Source organism: Aquarana catesbeiana, linkage group LG03 (assembly GCF_042186555.1).
Source record: "Aquarana catesbeiana isolate 2022-GZ linkage group LG03, ASM4218655v1, whole genome shotgun sequence".
Lineage (NCBI taxonomy): Eukaryota > Metazoa > Chordata > Amphibia > Anura > Ranidae > Aquarana > Aquarana catesbeiana.
The window spans coordinates 718,506,448-718,530,504 of NC_133326.1; the positions used below are offsets into that span (position 1 = coordinate 718,506,448).

A 24,057-nucleotide genomic window follows, 5' to 3' on the forward strand; every position below is an offset into this window, starting at 1 on the left:
CTCCACATCCAGAGTGCCACATGAGCTAGAGAGTGTATCAGTCCGACTATTGCAGGACACATCCCAGAAATCGCTATATTCAGCGGGAAGAGCAGAAGATACTGGGATGGTGGCAACAGGAAGTTTTTCCTTTGGGGCAACCTTGAGCAGGCAAGAAGAGGAACAGGAGGAACCCCAAGCCAGGATCTGTCCAGCAGTCCAGTCAACGTGTGGAGAATGGAGCCATAACCAAGGAAGACCTAATATGATAGGAGATGAAGCCTTAGGTAAGACAAGGAAGGATATCCACTCCTGGTGGAGTGTCCCTATTGACATCTTAACAGGGAGGGTCTGGAAGCGGATAGGGTCCTCTGGGAGAACGGTGCCATCCATCGCCAAGACCACCAATGGCATTGTGAGGGGCAAAAGGGTAAGTCTCATGGAAGATGCAGTTTCCCAATCCATGAAATTGCCAGCTGCTCCGGAATCCAGATGTGTCGAGATCGAACGATAGGAAGCTCCGACATGAAGGAACACAGAAAGGAGAAGACGAGAAGGTGAAGGTGATATTTCAGGGTCTAATACTCCACCTTCCAGATGTATTAGCCCCGAGCATTTTTCCGGAGGAAGAGAACAAGTGTCACGAAAATGACCTTTGACCCCTCAGTAGAGGCACAGGCCAGAGTTCTGCGCCTAGCGTGTTCTTCGGGAGATAACTTGGTCCGGCCCAGCTGCATAGATTCCTCAGCAGGCAGGGGGAGCTCCTCGGGTCGAAGTGAAAGGAACAGGGAGCTCAGGCTGCCTAGAGAACGGGGAGTGCTGGCGTCTTTTTTCCAGGGCCCTTTTCTGAAAGCGAATATTGACCTGGTTACACAAGGTGATGACACCGTCAAGATCAGCAGGGAGGGATCTTCCTGCTAATTCATCCTTCACTCTATCAGAGAGGCCATGTAAAAATGTTGCAACTAGGGCCTCATTATTCCAGCTCAGCTCAGCAGTCAAAATACAAAAATGAAGAGCGTACTGTCCCACAGAAGCGGATTCTTGATGGAGACATAAAAGAGCGCTTGCTGCTGAGAAGACACGACACGGTTGCTCAAAGATATTCTGAAAAAGTTGCAAGAAATCAGACCACTGGATCATTCAGTTCCCACGGAGGAGCAGCCCAGGCTAACACCTCGCCAGACAGGAGGGATATAATATAGGCTACCTTTGCTCGATCAGACAGGAAATTTTGGGGCTGGAGTTCAAAATGAATTGTGCACTGGCTAAGGAACCCCCTGCAGGCCTTGGAGTCCCCAGAGAAGCAGCCCGGAGCTGGCAGTTGTAATGAATATGTGGCTATGACTGGTGCGATAGGTGCAGCAGCAGATAGAGGTTGAGGTTGTTGAACCGGGGGTCCTAATGAGGCCTGAACCTGTTCAAAACGGGAGGCCAAATCCTGAAGTAATCGCATCACCTGGGTCTGATTAGATTCTTGGGTCTCAAGTCTGCGGACTATGCCTTGCAATGGATAAGCTGCAGGAAGCCTGTCTGAAATCAGACAGGCTAGAAACCACTAGATCATTCAGTTCCCATGGAGGAGCAGCCCAGGCTAACGCCTCGCCGGACAGGAGGGATATAATGTAGGCTACCTTCGCTCGATCGGACAGGAAATTTTGGGCTGGAGTTCAAAATGAATTGTGCACTGGCTAAGGAACCCCCTGCAGCCCTTGGAGTCCCCAGAGAAGTGGCCCGGAGCTGGCAGTTGTAATGAATATGTGGCTGCAACTGGTGCGATAGGTGCAGCAGCAGATAGTGGTTGAGGTTGTTGAACCGGGGGTCCTAATGAGGTCTGAACCTGTTCAAAACGGGAGGCCAAATCCTGAAGGAATCCTATCACCTGGGTCAGATTAAATTCCTGGGTCTCAAGTCTGCGGACTACGCCTTGCAATGGATAAGCTGCAGGAAGCAACACGTCAGCCGGGTCCATGGCTGATCAAACTGTCAGGTCACCTGAGTCCAGGTGACAGATGCACTCCGTAGGACTCAGGAGTGCACCGCTAAGGTAGTGGACCCTAGGATTGACTGCTGCAGATTGAACCCTGGGAGGTTCAGGAAGCAGGCCTACTAGATCACTAACACAGATCCCAGTGGGCGCTAGAGCATAGATTCCCCAGGGAGCGGAGTCTAAGAGCCAGCAGGTGTTCACCAGAGACTCAAGTGGTGAGGATTGACTGCGCTGCAGTCTGGCTCCAGGTCATGGCCCCCAGGGTCTCACAGCTCACGCTCACGGTAGACTACAGGAGATAGAGGAAGGAAGCAGCAGGCTGGAACAACAAGGATAGTAAGGGGATAAGCCAAGGTCAGGGCAACTAGCATACAGATTCAGGGTCACAGGCAATTAGGGATAGTCGGGGACAAGCCAAAAGGTCAGGGTCATGAGCAAACAGGAATAGTTGAGAACAGATCAAGGTCGGTAACAGAGACAAACATAGAGCACATGGCAAGCAGGAAACAGGAAGCCAAACACACAATGGTTGATCAGCAAAGTTGGCTTGCAATGCACAGGTTAATATAGTGTTCCTTATTAGAGGCTGAGGTGGAGCTATGCTGAGGGAAGATTATATAAGCAGTCAGGTGAGGGTGGTTGGCCTCTAAAGGAACACATGGAGAGAGGTAAGCTGACAGACACACATTACTGCATAACAATGACAGTCGCCTGTTTCTCCCACAGAAGCCACTTAGCCTGTTTCTTCTTTGTGGGGCTTAACCGGTCCCCTAGCTGTATCAGGCTAATGAGGTCAGTCTGGGGTCTCTCTCTAGTAAGTCAGGGAGGGGTAAACTTTCGGAGTTGTCCGCAGCAGGGGCACATACTGCAGCAACATCCTCTTGCCGTCCCTGATACTCCTTCAGCAAGTTCACATGAAAGGTTCGCTGGATTCTTTCATCTGCACAGCTGGCAATAATGACATACCTGGGCTACTACTTTATACGGGCCCTGCCAAGATGCCTGCATCTTGTCAGTCCTCACAGGCTTGAGCACTAAGACCTTCTGTCCAACCTGGAAGATATGCTGTCGGGCCCCCCGATTGTACCATCTCTTCTGTCTCCCCTGGGCCGCAAGATTCTCCCTTACCATCAGAGACAGTTGCTCCATGCGGTCCTTGAGTTCCAGAACATAGAGCACTATGGGGGTCCCCTCCTGCTCTGTCTCTCCCTCCCAGTATCCTCTAATGAGATTGAGGGGTCCACAGACCCTTCTCCCATAGAGTAACACGAAGGGAGCGAACCCAGTAGATTCCTGGGGTACCTCTCTGTATGCAAATAACAGGTGAGGCAGGAACCCCTCCCAGTCTCTGCAAGCGTCCAAAAAGGTCCTCAGCATTTTCTTGAGGATCCTGTTAAAGCGCTCGCAGAGACCATTAGTCTGGGGGTGGTAAGGTGAGTTTAGCAAGGGCTTAATATTGCACACCTTCCACAACTGCTCGGTGAGCACAGCGGTAAACTGGGTACCCTGGTCAGAGAGAATCTCCTTAGGGAACCCCACTCTAGTAAATATCTTAACCAGGGCATCAGCTACTGTCTCTGCTTCAATGTTGGACATAGCTGCTGCCTCTGGGTAACGGGTGGCGTAGTCCACCATGGTGAGAGTCTACTTCTTCCCGGATGGACTAGGCCTGGCCGAGGGAGCCACAATGTTATGCTATGCGGTAAAAGGGATCCCCATTAATAGTCAAGGACATAAGTCTGGCCATAGGGTGGTCCCCCCGCTTACCTACCCGTTGACATGTGTCACACATTTTGCAGTACTGTCGCACATCCTGGTTAAAATTGGGCCAGAAGAAATTCTGTGTAATTCTATGAAACAGGTAAAAAGGTGCAATGCACAGATACCTCAGTGTGGAACCCAATAGTCCAAAAGCAGAAATAGTAGGATGTACTCACACATGCGTCCTGGGATAAATATAACAGGGGTCAGTCAGGGCAGCCACCAAAAGAGCCAGAAGTGGGTTCCAGTAAGCTAGAATAAAAACAAGGAGAGGGGCGCCTCTGAGTATGTATCATAAAATCAATTTATTAAACAACAATATCCACTCACATGGAGGCAAGGAGAGTTGCGTTCTGGTCTGTTAGCTGGGCTGAGGAGATGCAGTGGGACTACAGGTCACAGCAGATCCTGTAAGGCTGGCTCCACATCGAATCCAGGGAGGGAAGGGTGGTATGGCTCAGCACAGTGCGGTCTCCTTCAGCAATCCAGTCCTGGTCATATCCTGGTCAGGTGGAGACAGGTAATGTCCATTGCACAAGGATAAGGGTTCCAAGGAGAGGGTTAGACGCCAGTGCTGCTGGCTGGCCATGCTGTGGCTCCACAGTGAGTAGTTGCGCCTCGGTGATGTAAAGAAAAGACACGGCCATGTGTGTGAAGTCAGAACGAGGCTTGGGGAGCAAACACAGCACAGTGCCCAGCAATGACGTCACACGTATGCAACGTGTTTCAGAATCAGCTAGCCATTGGTGGACGAATGGCCGCATTCCTTTTTGAAGCATGAGAGGTGTGAAGCACAATAAACCTTTTATAGTCTGATAGGGGAGGGGCCAGGACGTACATGGTAAAAAACAGGGTATCAGCAATATTATAGGGGAGACAACGTTAAAAGACATGATACAACAGAAAAAAAACTTTCAAAGACACACGCTGTGGCCTAGACCAAAGTACACTATGAAGAATTATTATAAAAAAAAAAGGGTAAATGATACAAGAAAGATTTTAACAAAAAACGGCCACAATAAAACAATCAATGAAATATGATTAAGCAATAAACAGGATAATAGCTGTCAGGTGGCAAATGAACAACGCCATTCACTAACAATGGGATATAGATCAATCCCATCACAAGGGAAGGGCTACATTACTATCAAAGATATAATAATGAATTTCATATTAGATAATACGAGATAAATAAAAGAAATTCATATGCAAATAGATGATAAACTGAGATAGATCAAATAAAATAAAATACAACCCATTAATAAAAATATAAATAAATTTATGGATAAGAGCTACTAGAGATTCAGTAAAGAGTGATTGGGAAGAGGGTAGTTGAATTGATATCTAATTTATATTTAGATCATAATATTAAGTCTCAGGTTAAATAGAGCAGGATCATATTGGGTCAAAAATGTGTAAAAATTATAAAAAATATATATACATTTTTTTTATTAGATAGTTGTTATTTTATTTAATCATATATGTAACATATTATTCCTAAAATAGGGATATGGATATGAAAAGAGGAAAGGAAATAGAAAGGGAGAAAAGTAGGGGGAGGGGAGGGGGGAAAGGGGAAAGAAAAAGGAACGAGAAAAGGGGACGAAAAAGAAAAGAAAAATAGGACAAAGAAGGGGGGAGAAGGGGGGTCAGTGGGGTAAGGGGGGGGGGGATGGGGAGGAAGGATAGATAGGATCAGACTGGAAGATGAGGAGGGGCTAGATGTTATCTATGGGGTTACCAATACTTACTGGACAAGTGAACGAACGAAGGAGACAAGCTGGTGCAAGAGATTGCAGAGTTTGTAGTGCAGCTGTTTGTCTGTCTGTGGAGGGGACTCATCCCTGGAGATCCCTTTCCTGGATATGGTGGCAGAGGCTGTGATGTACAGATGATCGATCCGGATGTCCTGGGTTAGTGGAAGCAGGAGCCATTGCTAAAGGGACTACAGGAAACCATCTATGAAGACTGCCTATGATATTCCATACTGCCTGTCACCCCTGTAGGGGTATAAGGAGCTGGTGAGTGGGGAGCCATAGGGGGAGCACAGAAGTCACCGGTCTATTTCTGAGCACAAGAGTCACCAGACTGTTTGGAACTTTTTTGAAACAAATCCTTTTTTTGCTAAACCAAGGCCACCAGGCGAGAGTACATCAAGACAATAAATCCAAAATGTCTCTCTCGCGCACAATTTTTCAAAACGTTCAGCTTCAGACATCGATTTAGGAATTTGCTCGATCACCCAAACTGAGAGACCAACAGTGGATTTTTTGTGGTACTCGGCAAAGTGCCGGGAGACACTATGCTTGTACTTTCCGCCCTCGATAAGTCGTCGATGCTGGCCGAAACACTGCCTTAAGGGGCAGATAGTTCGCCCAACATAAATCAACCCACAGTGGCACGTAAGGCCATACACGACAAAGTTGGGTGAACAGTTATAGAAGTGGTCTAATGTGTAATGCCCCGTACACACGGTCGGACTTTGTTCGGACATTCCGACAACAAAATCCTAGGATTTTTTCCGACGGATGTTGGCTCAAACTTGTTTTGCCTACACACGGTCACACAAAGTTGTCGGAAAATCCGATCGTTCTGAACGCGGTGACGTAAAACACGTACGTCGGGACTATAAACGGGGCAGTAGCCAATAGCTTTCGTCTCTTTATTTATTCTGAGCATGCGTGGCACTTTGTCCGTCGGATTTGTGTACACACGATCAGAATTTCCGACAACGGATTTTGTTGTCGGAAAATTTTATCTCCTGCTCTCCAACTTTGTGTGTCGGAAAATCCGATGGAAAATGTCCGATGGAGCCCACACACGGTCGGAATTTCCGACAACACGCTCCGATCGGACATTATCCATCGGAAAATCCGACCGTGTGTACGGGGCATAAGTCCTGCCCTTGGAGTGAAAAGATTTTTTACCATGTTGGACAAAGGAACAAATCTTACAGTGGGCTTTTTTTGCATTGATACATACCCACCAGTGGTATAAGAGTGATGGGATTGGGGGTGGGTATATCAATTGGAAGTTTGCTCGGGGCAATCTTGTTTTTAAGACTGGCAAGTTATTCTTGGCGTGGATGGGAGGATGGTTTTGAGAAGTGGGTCCTGTTGCAAAATGTTCCAGTGTCTCTTCAATATATTTTCCATTTTTTTATACTGAAAGTTAAAAGTGGTAATAAATCTTGTGGAAAGGTCTATTTTTTCTTTTTTAGCCGGTTTGCCTTTTGCATAATAGTTGTATGCTTGATCGACCAATTCTTTTGGATATTCCTTATCAGCGAATTTCTTTTTTCATGATATGCTGATTGTATCATAATCAGTGTCTAAGGTACAGTTCTCTCGTAAACGACAGAACTGACCTTTCAGTATATTCTGTGTCCATTTTGGGTAATGGCAACTCTTATAATGCAGGTAATAGTTGCCAGCCGTAGGTTTGATGTGGTTCTTGGCGATAATCATATCGCCCACGTAACCCAATTCTAAATCTAGGGAGGCCAGATTGGTGGAATCAAAAGCATGAGTGAAAGATAGGCCATATGGATTATGGTCACAATGATCCACGAAAGAGGGGATTAGATCAGGGGAGCCATCCCAGGTAATGATTATGTCATCAATGTAGCGACCAATAAATACGATGTTGGCAGAGTGGGGGGGTTGCTTTGTAAAATAAAGTTCTTTTCCCAATACCCCATAGCCAATTTGGCATAAGAGGGGGCAAAGTTGGCTCCCATGGCGGTCCCCTTGGTTTGGAGGTAGAAGTCGCCATTGAAGTCAAAGTAATTGTGGGTCAGGCAAAATTTGTGGCCTCCAAAATAAATGTGGCTTGTCTCAAGTTGATAAGGGGGTCCTGTGCAAGAAAAAATTCCAAGGCTAATAGGCCAAAGTGATGTGGAATAGAGGTATAAAGGGACATAACATTTAAAGACAACCATAAATAGGAGGGCTCCCACTTGTAAGGTGCAAATAGTTCCAAAAGATGTGAGCCATCTCTAATATAGGAAGGTAACTGTTGAACAATGGGCTGGAGGTATTGGTCGATGTACTGGCTGAAGCTGGTGGTGACGCTATCCATGGCAGCCACAATGGGCCTGCCAGGGGGAGAAGTGAGAAGTTACCAAGTGAACTTTTGGTAAATGATAAAAATATGGAATCTGATAAAAAAAATTAAAAAAAAAAGGAGGCTTCGGTTTTGTTAATCACTCCACGATCAGGAGCTGATTTAACTAAGACATCGAACTCAGCAGCAAATTCAGTGGTAGGATCATTTTGGAGCTTGTTGTATGTGATCTTATCGGAAAAAAGTCTATGAGCTTCATTTATATAGTCTGCCTTATTTTGCAGATCTATACCTCCCCCTTTATCGGCTGATTTGATAATGACATCCGCCGAATGAATTAGGGAGTCTAAGGCACGAGTTTCGGGGACAGAAAAGTTATACATGCAAGGTGGTACAGTGGAGGATGTCTGGCAAAGTTTTAGAAAGTCGGCATATACTACTCTATAAAAACTTTCCAGGTAAGGGCCTTTAGACTGAGCGGGATAAAAAATAGACTTGGGTTTAAGAGATGAGTGTACTATGGGTGGTGACATGGCAAGGTGCTGGGTAAAGAGACTTAGGGTGTCTTCTTCATCGGTTAAGGATTCTAAGATGTCTATGATGTCGCCATCATATTCGAAAGAATCTGGTTCGCGGAGGACTGGAGACTAAAAAAGTAGTAGTAGCGGAGGAGCATAACGCATGAGATAAAGGAGCATCAATGGAAGGAGTATGTGAAGAGGAAATAGTAGAATCCAAAGTGACTGTAGGTTGGGTGATGAGTGGTGGAATAGGATTAGGATGTTCCATAGTACTGACATGACTGTCTGTTACTGGCTGGACATCCATAAGTTCATCATTAGAATTCCTAAATGTGTATTGGGGTTGGGCAAATGAATGGCATTAGTGGACCGGTTGTTATCCGATATTGATACTAACGCCATGTTGGGAACAGAGTTAGGCATAGAAGTATTTTTCTTGGTAATATTATCATAGCCCCTTCCTACATAAGAAAGTCTATTATAGAAACTGTTGAGATCACTGAGCAAATTGTTGATTCTGGTAGTTTGATTCCTATTTTTCAAGTGACTAGGGCGGGTGGTAGAAATTGAATTACCTTGGGGATTCTTATGAGGAATAGGGATTCTCATAAGGGGTGGGGGTGGGTGGTGTTGGGATGAGGATGACGTAGGAGGCCGTTGATGAGAAAGAGAAGTGTGTTTGGATCTGGGGGGGAATGAGTGGAGGAGGATGGGAGGAAAAAGGACATGTAGTTATATTGGTGGAGGTGGGCACAGGATGGGAGGAATGGGATTGAGGAGGTCTGGCATCGGGCATAGGTGGTGTGGATCTCAATTTCCAATTAAAAACTCTATTTAAATTAAAATCATCTAAGTCTCTTTTAAATTTACCCAATTTGATTTCAGTCATGTAGTCCTCATCTGACTTGGTGTTCTTTTTGAGAACATCAAGCCAGGAGAGCGGAACTGTGACCTTCCGATCTATGTCTGTAGCTATGGTTTTGGCTTCAAGTCTAAGCTTCTCAAAGAGATGGAATCTGTGCTCGATGAGTATTTCCATCCACTTAGATGTGCAAAATTCAGAGATGGTTTCCCATTCCTTTTTGCTGGCAGCATTTAAAAATGGACAATCCTTAGTGATTCTAAGGCCTCAGGGAGAGAACATTAGTCGAGATGTATTTTTCTAAGAAGAATTTATCCCACCATTGCTGATTGTTATATTTTACAATTCTCTCAAGGTGTTTACATTTCCCACAAAGTGTATACCTAGTGGCACCAGTTAATTTGATGTCATTGGAAAAAATGGTGGGGGGGAGGATAGTGTACAATTCTTCTGTGTAATTCTATGGGCTGTGCGACGGGACCCTAGATGTCCTGCTAGTGGTACCCCATGCCCAATTCGCAGAATCTACAGCTGGTATTTCTTAGGTACCACCAGCTGTCGTTTCTGCAAAGGGGCTTTACTTCTCAGGGATGGCTTAGGGATCCTATACAATCTATCCCCCACCCATTCATAAAGCTCACCATCTATTCCCCTTTCCTGTGTATCTGCCTTAGCCCTATACTTGTGTAAGGTGGGGTCCTCCCGGGTTTCCTTCCCGAATGCCTCTGGGGTATTCCATCCTAGGGGAGCCTGATCTAAGATACATGTTGGGGAAGATAGACTTACCTGGGTCTCAGCAGCAAGTGGGCTGGTTCCAACAGCACAGGTCTGGGCACGGGCAGTCACTGGGTTGGCTTCAACGGGGCCCATCGGGGCGTAAACAGAAACAAGGGGGCCAAATCATTCCCCAGTAGTATATCCGCTGGCAAATCCTTCATCACCCCCACATTCACGTGTCCCGAACCAACCTCCCAATCCAGGTGAACACGGGCAATGGGTAGATGGAAAAGGGTGCCTCCTGCTACCCTTACAGCTACAGTGTCTCCGGTGTGTTGGCTCTCTGGGATAAGGTTCTTCTGTAGTAGGGTCATGGTGGCGCCAGTATCACGTAGGCCATTGGCTACCTTTCCATTAACCCGGACAGTCTGCCTGTGTTGCTGCCTGTTGTCTTGGTTAGCTGCTTGTACTGGATCAGCCTCATGCAGGACGCCCCAATGTTCTTCCTCCTCAATGCAGTGAGCCGTAGGCATGAATGTGTGGGGATTCCCCCCTGCTGGCTTTCTCCATGACTGGGACTGCCTGGCTGGTTTCAACGGACAGTCTGGCTTTTTGTGCCCTAGCTGTTTACATCCAAAACACCTGATGGGTTGTGAGTAGTCCTGGGAATTGAACCTGGACTGCTGAGAATAAGAGGCCGCTGAAGGTGGTGCTGTAGGGCGGTACGACTGTGGATGGTAAGTGCCGGCTGGAGGGGGTGCCACTGATCGATAATCCACCTGAGCTGTTGTCTTGACCGCAGAGTTATCCAATTTGTGGGCATCTGTGTATTCGTCCGCCAGGCAAGCTGCTTCAGGCAAGGTGAAAGGTTTTCGGTCCCGGACCCACTCTCTGACTTCTGGGGATAGCTTGTCAAAGAAGTGCTCCAGCAGGAATAGCTGCAGCACCTCTTCCCCGGATACTGCTTGGCATCCAGTGACCCAGTGGGATGCCGTGCGGTGTAGGCGGCATGCCCACTCGGTATATGAGTCTCCAGTCTGCTTGCTCATCTCTCGGAACCGCCTCCGGTATGCCTCCGGTGTGACGGCTTACCTGGCCAAAAGTGCTTCTTTTACCAGCCCATAGTTCATAATCTCCTCCCCCGAGATGGCCCTGAACGCTTCACTGGCCCTGCCGGACAATTTCCCAGACAAAATGGTAACCCATTCCTCGGTGGGCACCCGGTGTAGGGCACATTACCGTTCAAAATCGGCAAGGTACCCATCAATCTCCCCTTCTCTTTCGATAAAATTTTTAAAAGCAGCAAAATGTACCTTTCTCCTTTCAGTTGGTGCTGCTGTGACTCCTGCTGCTGCAGCACCTCTTTGCTGTAGCCAATTTGCCTCCACAGCTGCTATAACTGAGCCTATGATCTCCGCTGTAGGGTTAGGGCCATAATGTGCCAGTCTTATGTTAACAGCCTGATCAAAACTTGCCTCTTCGGATGTCCTGTCTGTTACGCTGGGCCTTTCGGTTATGTTGGGTCTTTCTGCTCTATCCATTTTGACTAGTTCTGCGATAATGTCCCTCTTCTTACGGTTGTTGGCCGGTCGGCCCCAGTTCTCCAGTAAGTCCTTGAGGGTAGAGCGCTTTAGCCATTCATACTGTACTTCCATTGGCCTGTATACTCTTGTAGCTGTCCTTCTGGGCTGTGGGAATCATCCCGCTGGTTGCCACCAATTGTAACAACACCCCGAGTGTGAAAGGGGTTAAAGTCTTTTAGGACATTCCATTTCCGAACACAAAGGCAGCTACTGAACACTCCGATCAGCCGAACAAGAAACCCATACAAATAATTCTTCCCCCCAAGTACGAGATGAGGCTCTGTACGGAGGGTCAAAAAGGAATCAGACTCTTTATTATTAGAACCAGAATACAGTCTTATATACAGTAGAAGAGGAGGTCCCCCCTCCTGCTCATATTACTCTAACAATACAACTGTAACCAAACCTAGGGACTGTAGGTTTGTTGTTAAGTTGAATCTGTTTGTAATTTGGAAGAGGGACATTTTTTAAGTGTAGCTCCAGACCAAAAATACATTTTTAAGCTTTTTGGATAATATAGAGCAGGGCTATCACCCCTGTAACTTTTTTTGCTGTCTGTGCCCTGTTCAGAAGATCTTACCTTACTTTCTGTCTCAATGACAATTGGATTTTGTAAATTCTGGGTTATTAGGGAAACAAGGATTGGTGAAAAAGCATCAGTGGAGACACCCTTTTCCCATATTAACTCTTAAAGGAGAGAATTTCCCTTCCTAGGGGTAGATTTCCTCTCACTTCCTGTTGTTTCCCTCCGTTTGTAAGTAGGAGTGGTTTGTAAGTCAGATGTTTGAAAATAGGGGACCGTCTGTATATACTATACGGCCTGCCCTATATATTCTGCGGAAAATTGGGCCTTAGGTGTTGGTTGTACCAGAACACTGTAAGCATGCACAGTTACTCTTGGTGGGCGCTGGAACGGGCCCTGGTGTGAAATATTATATCAAGAATTGTAAATACATGCCCCTGTTAAACAGGGGCAGAAAAACTGGGCCTTTGGTGGTGGTGGTGCCACAAAACTGTAAGCCCCCACAGTTACTCTTGGTGGGCGCTGGAACGGGCCCTGCTGTGAAATATTATATCAAGAATTGTAATTACATGCCCCTGTTAAACAGGGGCAAAAAAACTGGGCCTTTGGCGGTGGTGGTGGTGGCACAACACTGTAAAGCCTTACAGATACTTTTGTTGAGCGCAGGAACAGGCCCTGCTGTGAAATATTAGATCAAAAATTGTAATTACACGCCCCTGTTAAACAGGGGCAGAAAAATTGGGCCTTAGGTGGTGGTGGTGCCACAACACTGAAACCCCTCATCGATACTCTTGTTGAGTGTAGGAACGAGCCCTGCTGTTAAATATTTGATCAAAAATTGTAATTAGGCGCCCCTGTTAAACAGAGGCAAAAAAAATTGAGCCTTAGGTAGTGGTGGTGGTGCCCTGAACTGAAAATATTCTTAGAAGCTATCATCATGAAAACTGAGAAAGGATAGGATAGTCACTCGGCATAATAGGATAGTCACTCAGCATATGCAGTCGTCAAGGGATCCCACATTCATAGAAAAATCAATCGGTTACATCAGCATGAGGTGCTTGGTAGCTGGCGATCCAAGACTGATTCATTTTTATGAATGTGAGCCGATCAACAGAGTCTGTGTACTGGCGCACTCTGTGATTGGTTACAAAGCCTCCAGCAGCACTGAATGTGCATTCAGAAAGAACGCTGGATGCAGGACAGGCCAGTAGCTCAATTGCATATTGAGCAATCTCTGGCCAGTGGTCCATCCTCAAGACCCAGTAACCAAGTGAATGTTCTGGTGGAAAGGTCTCCAAGTCTGATCTTGCCCCTATATATTCCTGCACCATGGAATTCATACGCTGGCGATGGTTGCTGGAACCGATCAGACCTTGGCGCTGAGGACTGAAGAATTGCCTGACGGCATTGGTCAGCCGGCCACCTTCTCCACCGCTCTTTCTGTGACTGAATGAAGCCTCAGCAACAAGTTGTCCAACACCAGGAAATTTTAACCTCCCAGGCTCCGGAAACACATTGCACAAACCTTTCTGCAAGGCCTCCCAAAGATGTTTCATCCTCTGCTCCCACTGCGAAGGCTGGATAAGTTCCACAACCTTACCCTAACGTGGATCAAGAAGGGTTGCCAGCCAGTAATGATCCCTCTCCTACCTAGGGTCCTTTCGCAGGCTTTGCAGGATCAGGGTTGCCATGCAGCATAGGTTTCAAGAGGCATTTGATCCTGAGTCCTCTGGGTCACTAAGGATCACATGATCCTCAACCACCTCCTCCCAGCCAGGTACAACTCCATGGGTTTCTGGGGACTGAAAACAATCCCTTGAAGACTGCTACAGATGCTGAGTGTTATCCTCCACCTCCATGCTTGACACAATCCTCCTCCTCTTCTTCTTCCTGTGTGATCGGCGGGCCTGCAGGAATACTAGTATCTGGATGTAGGGGGCCTTGAGAGGTAAGGAAGTCCTCCTCTTCCTCCCGCTGTTCTGCCTCAAGTGCCCTGTCCATTATTCCACGAAGCGTGTGCTCCAACAGGAAGTCAAGAGGGACAGTATCACTGATGCATGCACTGTCACTGCTCACCATTCTCGTGGCCTCCTCAAATGGTGACAGGACAGTGCATGCATCCTTGATCAGTAGCCACTGGCGAGGCGAAAAAAAGCCAAGCTCCCCTGACCCTGTCCTGGTGCCATACTCACACAGGTACTCATTGATGGCCCTCTGCTTTGTGTGCAGCCACTGCAGCATTGCCAATGTTGAGTTCCACCTGGTGGGCATGTCACAAATAAGGTGGTTCTTGGGCAGGTTGCCTTCTCTTTGAATGTCAGCCAGCCGAGCACTGGCATTATATGACCACAGACTTTCCTGGCCTGCCTCAGGAGATCCTGTACCTGCTCAAGAACCGCTGCACCACCAAATTCAGGACGTGAGCCAAACAGGGAACATGGGTCAAGTGTCCCTGTTGGAGGGCGGAGAGAAGGTTGATGCCATTGTCACATACAACCATTTCTCTCATGTAGCGTCAACCACCTTTGAGAGTGCCCCTGCAGAGCTGACAGAATCTCTGCCCTGTGTGGCTCCTGTCCCCTAAGCAGACCAAATCAAGCACTGCATGGCATCTTTTTGCCTGAGTGCTTGCGTAGCCCCTTGAACGCCTATGGAGCACCGCTAGTTCAGTGGAGAAATCTGCAGAGGAAAAGGTCATAGAGGAAGAAGAAGAGGAAGGGGTAGAGGAGAGAGCTGTGGCAGAATCACCACTAGCATTTTGGAGGCGTGTTGGCGGAACAAGCTCCAACAATACTGAACCCTGTCCCGCATCCTTCCCAGCTGCCAGCAGAGTTACCCAGTGCGCCATGAAAGGAATGTACTGTCCCTGTCCATGCCTGCTGGACCATGAGTCAGCAGTAATATGCACCTTACTGTTGAACGCCCTGTCCAACGAGGCCAAGACATTGCCTTCCACATGCTGGTAGAGAGCCAGAATGGCCTTCCGTGAAAAGAAATGGCGTTTTGGAACCTGCCACTGAGGTACCGCACATTCCACAAATCCATGAAAGGGGGCAGAGTCTACCAGTTGAAAAGGCAGCAGTTGCAGTGTTAGCAATTTGGCTAAGCTAGCATTCAGATGCTGAGCATGTGGATGGCTGGGACCAAATTTCTTTCAACGGTTTAGCAACTGGGGGACGGAAATTTGCCTGCTTCTAACAGATGGAGGTGTACTGATAGCAGATTGCCTGCAAGTACTTGGGACACCTATTGCTATACCTTCATTCCTCTCAGTGCAGGTTTCTGAGAGGACTGGAGGTATAGTGGGGTTGGAGAACCCAGCTGATGAGGAGCAAGGAGAGGTCTGCCTTGTTCTTTGATGTGGGTCTTTTAAATGCTGTTGCCAACGGACTGCATGGGAGGTTGTCCAATGTCTGGTCAAGCATGTGGTGCCCAAGCGGCTGATGTTTTAGCCACGCTTGATACGCTTCAGACATATGTTGCAAACAGCAACGGTGCAATCTGCTGCACACATGTCAAAAAAGGCCCACACCAAAGAACTTTTCAAAATATGTGGGGAGTCAGCAGCGCCCTGCACCTGCTTAGCTCTGCGGTGTGATGCAATAGGGTGGCTGCCCTTAAGCTGCCCCCTGGAGGGCATCCTACCTCATTGAAGATGTGCCTCCTCCTCCTCCTCTCTTCTATCAGGCACCCAAGTTGAGTCAGTGACCTTGTCACTGTAGCAAACTTGGCAGTATGCTGCAGCTGGGGGGGACATGTCTGCCAGTTTGTTGACCTTCTTGGGCACCCCCTCTCTCTAGGCTGACGTTACTGCCTTCCTCAACCTGGATACCATCATCGGAGCCTTCAAATCGCTGCGCATCCTCCTGCAGCATGTATCCGACACTGTGGTCGAATAATTTGGGGGACTCCTCCGTGCATGATGGTGGGGCTAGGGAAGGAGTGACTGTTGACATAACCTGCCTGCCAGAAGTATATTAGAAACAGTACGCCAGGAACGGCCTGCAGTCAGTGAGATATAGCTAAACTGTATGCAGTGAATATATATATATATATATATATATATATATATATATATATATATATATAAATAAATATATATATATATATATATATATATATATATATATACAAGACTATCTGTATATATATATACATATATATATATTAAATACACTGCATGTGATGGACCCCCGTATTTAAGATGTCCACCGTAAATGCTTCCTCTGTCCGGTATCACACAATCCAAGACCCCTTAGCTTTCCCATTCACTAGTCGTAGCTCAGTGTATGGTAAAACATCAGACCACACCAGTCTTGGAGTACATCAGGAATAGCCTTTTATTTGAGATCTCACACAAATATATACAGCTTGTTGACAATACAAATTGTAACCAGAAACCTAATTAACATGAGCTAATTATCTAATCCTTTAGACAGCCTAGGTGACTAAGAGACATGACCTTTAGGACAGACTTGGCGTCTTTTAGCTCAGAAGACACAATCAACATTATCATAAATCAACACAGAACTCCTCTATACAATAGCAAAGCTAATTAGCACAAACAACAATGGGTGAAATACCCTTAGAAGTAGACAACAGGAGACCCAGGGCTTTCCAGATCTCATTAATCAGCATTCCTTTCATATACATCTGCTATATGAGTCCCAAGCATGCAGAGACCATCATGGCCTCCTTAATAATGTCCTTTTGAATTACATAACAGAGTATCTTCCTAAATGCTTGTAGCTTCCTCAAATGCCAGGGCCCATAGTCAGTAGGCAAGAGGCTTGCATTCAGTCCTCTCCAAAAGCCTCTGTCCCGGCGAGGTCTGTCACATTGCAACTAACTGAATAACCTGCCTTCCAGACGTATATTAGAAACAGTACGCCAGGAACAGTGTGCAGTCAGATCTAGCTAAACTGGATACAGTGGATATATATATATATATATAGATATATATTAAAGATATAGATTATATATTAAATACACTGCAACTAACTGAATCACCTACCTGCCAGAAGAATATTAGAAACAGTATACCAGGAATGGCCTGCAGTGAGATATAGCGAAACTGTATGCATTGGATATATATATATATATATATATATATATATATATGAGACTATCTGTATATATATATTAAATACACTGCAGCTAACTGAATCACCTGCCTGCCTGAAGTATATTAGAAACAGTACACCAGGAACGGACTGCATTTAGATCTAGCTAAACTGGATATGGTGGACATATATATATATATATATATATATATATATACGAGACTGACTGTATATATATATATATATATATATATATATATTAAATATACTGCAGCTAACTGAATAATCTGATTGCCTCAATCTAAATGACACTCTCTCTCCATCCACACCAACAACACACTACACAAGGCCGATGTGCAGGTGGCCTTATATAGTGTGGGGCATGGACTTAGTCCCCCCGAGCCATGATTGGCCAAAGGCACCCTGCCTTTGGCCAATTATTGCTCTCTTAGCTGACGGTACTGTGATTAACCAAAGCATGCAGGTCATGCTGCATGCTCTGGCCAATCATCATACAGCAAAGCACTGCGCTCCCTCAGTGCATTATGGGCTGTTACGCGCCTCTCGAATTTGGAGCGAACGGCCCATAATTTTCGGTTTTCCATGAACGGGTGAACAGCCAATGTTCGAGTCGAACTCGTGTTCGACCCAAACAGAAAGCTCATCCCTATGGAGGAGGAGGTAGTGGAAGGAGATCCTGCAAACATAATTCTGTGAAGGAGGAGGTAGTAGAAGGAGATCCTGCATACATAATTCTGTGGAGGAGGAGGTAATGGAAGTAGACCCTGCATACATAATTCTGTGGAGGAGGTAGTGGAAGGAGATCCTGCATACATAATTCTGTGGAGGAGGAGGTAGTGGAAGAAAATCCTGTATACAAAATTTTGTGGAGCAGGAGGTAGTGGAAGGAGATCCTGCATACATAATTCTGTGGGGGAGGAGGTAGTGGAAGGAGACCTTGGATACATTGTTAGATGAAGGAGGATCCTGCAATATCTGCAGTTAAGATGGCCAATATAAAAAACACTTTTGTCCAATCTGCTGCCCATATCTTTTGGTCCGTTTCTAAACATTTGCTGATGTGAATCCCCAAACATCTTGAAAATTAATTGTTGTGAATTGTTTTTCCTTCACAGATACAAATATTGAAGAAGCAATTTTACAGCTGAAGAGTAAAGGTAAGTATTTAATGCATCTGTCTTATCATCAATTCAATTGTGAAATAAGACTTCCTGAATACATAGAAGTATTGAGAAAAGTACAGGAAATATAATTCTGTGGTGGAGATGGCTAGTGGATGGAAACCCTGCATACATAATTCTGTTGAGGAGGAGGTAGTGGAAGGAGATCCTGGATACATAATTCTGTGGAGGAGGAGGTAGTGGAAAGAGATCCTGCATAGATAATTCTGTGGAGGAGGTGGTGGAAAGAGATCCTGCATACATAATTCTGTAGAGGAGGAGGTAGTGGAAGGAGATCCTGCACACATAATTCTGTGGAGGAGGAGGTAGTGGAAGAAAATCCTGTATACAAAATTCTGTGGAGCAGGAGGTAGTGGAAGGAGATCCTGCATACATAATTCTGTGGAGGAGGAGTTAGTGGAAGGAGATTCTCCATAAATAATTCTGTGGAGGAGGAGTTAGTGGAAGGAGATCCTGCATACACAATTCTGTGGAGGAGGAGGTAGTGGAAGGAGATCCTGCATACATAATTCTGTGGAGGAGGAGGTAGTGGAAGGAGATCCTGCATACATAATTCTGTGGAGGAGGAGGTGGTGGAAGGAGACCTTGCATACATCCTTCAATGAAGGAGGATGGCACAATATCTGCAGTTAGAATGGTCAATATTCAAAACACTCTTGTCCAATCTGCTGACTATATCCTTAGGTTGGTTTCTAAACATTTGCTGATGTGAGTCCCCAAACATCATGAAAATTAATTATTGTGAATTGTTTTTCCTTCCCAGATACAAAAATTGAAGATGCAATTTCTCAACTGAAGAGTAAAGGTAAGTATTTAATGCATCTGTCTTTTCATCAATTCCAATGTGTAATAAGATTTCCTGAATACATAGAAGTATTGTGAAAAGTACAGGAAATATAATTCTGTGGTGGAGGAGGTAGTGGAAGGAGATCCTGCATACATAATTATGTGGAGGAGGAGGTAGTGGAATGAGATCTTGAATACATAATTCTGTAGAGGAGGAGATAGTGGAAGGAGATCCTGCATACATAATTATGTGGAGGAGGAGGTAGTGGAAGGAGATCCTGCATACATAATTCTGTGGAGGAGGAGGTAGTGGAAGGAGACCCCAAACACATAACTTTTTCTGGAAGAGACAGTGGGATGAGGCACCACATATATAATTATGTAGAATAAGAGAGTATTGGGTAAGGAGTAGTAGGGTACTGATTTTTGTGCATTCATAGATTTCCACCGTTGCACATTTGAGAGTTTACACAATCATGTCATATTTCCATTACACATGTGCAGGTCGAAAGATTTGTTTCATTTCAGTTCGTTTTGATTTGTTATTTAAATAAATTTGTTTTGTTGCATTTGTTTTTGGAATTTGTTTCATTCATTTTGTATTTAAATTCAAATTAGAAAAATTCAACTGAATTTAAAACATTCAACCTTATTCGAAAAAAATGTAAACAAAATCATCGAAACGGTATTTGAATTCGAAAACGCAAATTAGACTTTTTTTCCATTTAAATGCAGCTGTTGAATTAGACTATTGATACTGACTAACCATCTTCTGCAATTCGAATTTCGAACAGAATAAATTTGAATTTGAATAGAAAAGATTAGTAAAGAATAGAAAATAATAGAAAATAAGAAAATAGAATAGAAAAGCAATAGAATAGTGGTTATATTCTTTCTATTTTATATTATTCTATTCTATATTATTTTTTTTTCAATTCTTTTCTATTACATTCTCTTTTTTTCTATTCTATTCTTTTCTACTATTTTAACTTTTTTAGAAAATCGATTGCTAATTTTTTCAAATTTGATTTTGATTGAAATTTGTTTTTGAATTCGATTTCGGTTAATTTTTTCGGATTCACTTAAATTCGTTCCTATTGTTATTTGATAATTAGGATACATCCAAATTATGAAAATTCGTCCAAATTTCGATTCGGAACCAAACAAACCGAACTCTAATTTAAATTTACAGTTAGCATACAGACATTCTATACTATGCCTCTCAATATACCAAAGATGTGCCTCCCAAACATGGAAATAATTGCTTTTGTGAGTTCTCAAGCATCAAGGAACATTCACTTATATGAATTCTTTTATGTTCTCAGAAATTAAGACCGAAGAAGAAATTACACAACTTAAGGCTTATAGTAAGTATTTAATGCCCCCTGATTTCTTGAATTTGGTTTTGCAATTAGTTCTCACGAATACACAGAAGTAAAGTCTAATGGAAAGTGCATACATAATTCTCTGGAGGATAAGGGTAGTGGAAGGAGATCCTTTATACATAATACTGTGGAGGAGGAGGTAGTGGAAGGAGACCCTGCATACATAATTCTGTGGAGGAGGAGGTAGTGGAAGGAGATCCTGCATACATAATTTTGTGGAGGAGGAGGGTAGTGGAAGGAGATCCTGCATACATAATTCTGAAGAGGTAGTGGAAGGAGATCCTGCATTTATAATTATGTGGATGAGGATGTAGTGGAAGGAGATCCTGCATACATAATTCTGTAGAGGAGGAGGTAGTGGAAGGAGATCCTGCTTACATAATTCTGTGGAGGAAGAGGTAGTGGAAGGAGATTCTGCATACATAATTCTTTGTAGGAGGAGGTAGTGGAAGGAGATCCTTCATACATAATTCTGTAGAGGAGGAGGTAGTGGAAGGAGATACTGCATACATAATTATGTGGAGGAGGAGGCAGTTGAAGGAGATCCTTCATACATAATTCTGTGGAGGAGGAGGGTAGTGGAAAGAGATACATAATTCTGTGGAGGAGAAGGTGGTAGTAGGAGATCCTGCATACATTATTTCTGTGGAGGAGGAGGTAGTTTAAGGAAATCCTTTATACGTAATTCTGTAGAGGAGGAGTTAGGAAGCAGATCCTGCATACATAATTCTGTGGAGGAGGAGGTAGAGGAAGGAGATCCTGCATACATAATTCTGTGGAGGAGGAGGTAGAGGAAGGAGATCCTGCATACATAATTCTGTGGAGGAGGAGGTAGTGGAAGGAGATCCTGTATACATAATTCTGTGGAGGAGGAGTTAGTGGAAGGAGATCCTGCATACATCATTCTGTGGAGGAGGAGGAAGTGGAAGGAGATCCTGCATACATAATTCTGTGGAGAAGGAGGGTAGTGGAAGGAGATCCTGCATACATAATTCTGTGGAGGAGGAGGGTAGTGGAAGGAGATCCTGCATACATAATTCTGTGGAGGGGGAGGTAGTGGAAGGAGATCCTGCATACATAATTCTGTGGAGGAGGAGGTAGTGGAAGGAGGTCCTACATACATAATTCTGTGGAGGAGGAGGGTAGTGGAAGGAGACCCTGCATACATAATTCTGTGGAGGAGGAGGTAGTGGAAGGAGATCCTGCATACATAATTTTGTGGAGGAGGTAGTGGGAGGAGATCCTGCATACATAATTCTGTGGAGGAGGAGGTAGTGGAGGGAGACTCTGCATACATAATTCATACAGGATTATATTTAATTTTTTGCATTCTGGATTGACAAAGGATGTATCTCTTCTGCAGAAATCAGGTAATTATTAGCATTTTTTGTATAGAAAGTGGAAAGATTAGAATCTCTGAGTTTATTTATTTGCTGTCTGTGTCTCCGCTTGAAGAGTTCCATCCTGTATATTTTTCTTGTTGACCATTGTCACTTAGACAGGAAGTGATGAGAAACGTCATTACAATGTTCAGTCTCTTCAGCTTTGTGTTTTCTCTTTCCAGTTGCCAACATAACGGATGATCTGAACAAGATGAAACTGATTAAAAATAAAGGTAAACATTCTGCATCCTTTATTGGGCAGCACAGTGGCCAAGTGGTTAGCCCTTCCACCTAGCAGAACTAGGGTCATCGGTTTGAATCCCAACCATGGCACTACCTGCCTGGAGTTTACATGTACTCCTTGTTTCTTCTGGGTACTCTGTGTAGCGCTTTTTCCGAGGGATGGCTGACATACATTCTGAGGTTGTAGGTTTGTGGGCATGGTGGGCGATAAAAAAGAAAAGAACATTGGGCACCAGACACTTTTATGTTTTAACCGGTTCAATACAGGGCAATTTCACCCCCTTCCTTCCCAGGCCAATTTTTAGTTTTCAGTGCTGTCGCACTTTAAACGTCAATTGCGCGGTCGTGCGATGTTGTACCCAAAAAAAATTGACGTCCTTTTTTCACCACAAATAGAGCTTTCTTTTGGTGGTATTTGATCGCCTCTGCGGTTTTTATTTTTTGCGCTATAAACAAAAGAAGAGCGACAATTTTGAAAAAAAACACAATATTTTTTACTTTTTGCTATAATAAATATCCCAATTTTTGAAAAAAAAAACAAATTTTTTCCTCAGTTTCGGCTGATACGTATTTTTCTACATATTTTTGGTAAAAAAAATCACAATAAGCGTATCTTGATTGGTTTGCGCAAAAGTTATAGCGTCTACAAAATACGGGATAGATTTATGGCATTTTTAAAAAATATATATTTATTTATTTTCTTAGCGGCGATCGCGATTTTTTTTCGTGACTGCGACATTATGGCGGACACATCGGACACTTTTGACACATTTTTGGGACCATTCACATTTATACAGCGATCAATGCTATAAAATTGCATTGATTACTGTGTAAATGTGACAGGCAGTGAAGGGGTTAACCACTAGGGGGCGGGGAGGGGTTAAGTTTGTTTCCTAGGGAATGATTCTAACTGAAGGGGGAGGGGACGTACAAGGGGAGGAGACCGATCAGTGTTCCTCCGTTCTGGGAACACAGATTGCTCTCCTCAGAGCTGACAGGCTGTGGATCTGTGTGTTTACACACACAGATCCACATGCTGGCCCGGTTAATGGGCAATCGCGGGTGCCGGCGGACATCGCGGCTGCCAGGCACACGCACCGTGTCCCGAGCAACGCAGTTGGCGCGCGCTCCAGGCGGCGTGCGCACGCCCCCTAGACGTCCAGGAATCCCAGGACGTCATATGACGTCCACCCAGGATGGGAGATCCCATCTGTGGACGTTATATGACTATGGGCGGGTAGTGAAGTGGTTAAACAATAGAGAAGTTTATTTCTCAGAACAGGAAAAATGTGGGAGTGAGGGCACAGGACACCCTTGAAAATGATCAGCAACAGGCAGATTAGCAGACTCCTTAGATTAAAATAGGTGAGATAAGGTAGCTAGCAGTACAGGAATAAGAGCCTTTAAGCTGAACCAGCACATCTGTACTTTGTAGAACAGGCTGTCTCCTCTAGTAACTGAACTTTACTCACTGCTTCATGCACAGATTCTCTTGGATGAGTTCTCTCTGAAGTCATTCCAGCCACTTCATAGCATCCTGCTCATGAAGGGTCAACCCTGGTTCTTCTTTAGATGTTCATCCATCTAGAATAATTTTCAGATCTTTGGCAGGTCTTCCTCTTCATAAACTTGAACACCCGGATAGGCCTTGGATAGGCCTAGCAGCCGGCAACCATCTGGATAGGCATGCTTCCCAACTTTATGAGATGGGAATGAGAGACACCGAACACCAAAAGTATGCAGGCATAGGACACACCCCTTGCCACGCCCCCTTAAAGGAGAATTGTAAAAAAAAAAGATTGGTTAAACCCACGAGTGCTTTTTTTAACGCTACTTTTCCTTTATATTGGCTTTTGGAATTTGAAAATGCAGCAATTTAGAAATAAGATGAATGGTTTAGTGCTGAAAACATTTTTTGATAGATAAAAAGTGCATTTTATACACATCCTATATTGATCAGGCCAAAATGAGGGACAAATTGCTCCAAATCATGTA

At 44.8% G+C, this 24,057-nt stretch overlaps 1 protein-coding gene across 18 annotated transcripts in view; it reads left to right on the plus strand.

The window, feature by feature from the left end:
- The window catches only part of LOC141133709 (uncharacterized), a 351,664-nt gene that overhangs the window by 290,046 nt on the left and 37,561 nt on the right, over positions 1 to 24,057 (plus strand). For all 18 annotated transcript variants that reach the window (XM_073623213.1, XM_073623211.1, XM_073623215.1 and 15 more), the window contains 4 exons: positions 18,201 to 18,242; positions 19,030 to 19,071; positions 20,378 to 20,419; positions 22,002 to 22,052. In XM_073623213.1, the coding sequence (XP_073479314.1) occupies positions 18,201 to 18,242; positions 19,030 to 19,071; positions 20,378 to 20,419; positions 22,002 to 22,052 (177 nt within the window). The remainder of the gene's footprint in view (positions 1 to 18,200; positions 18,243 to 19,029; positions 19,072 to 20,377; positions 20,420 to 22,001; positions 22,053 to 24,057) is intronic.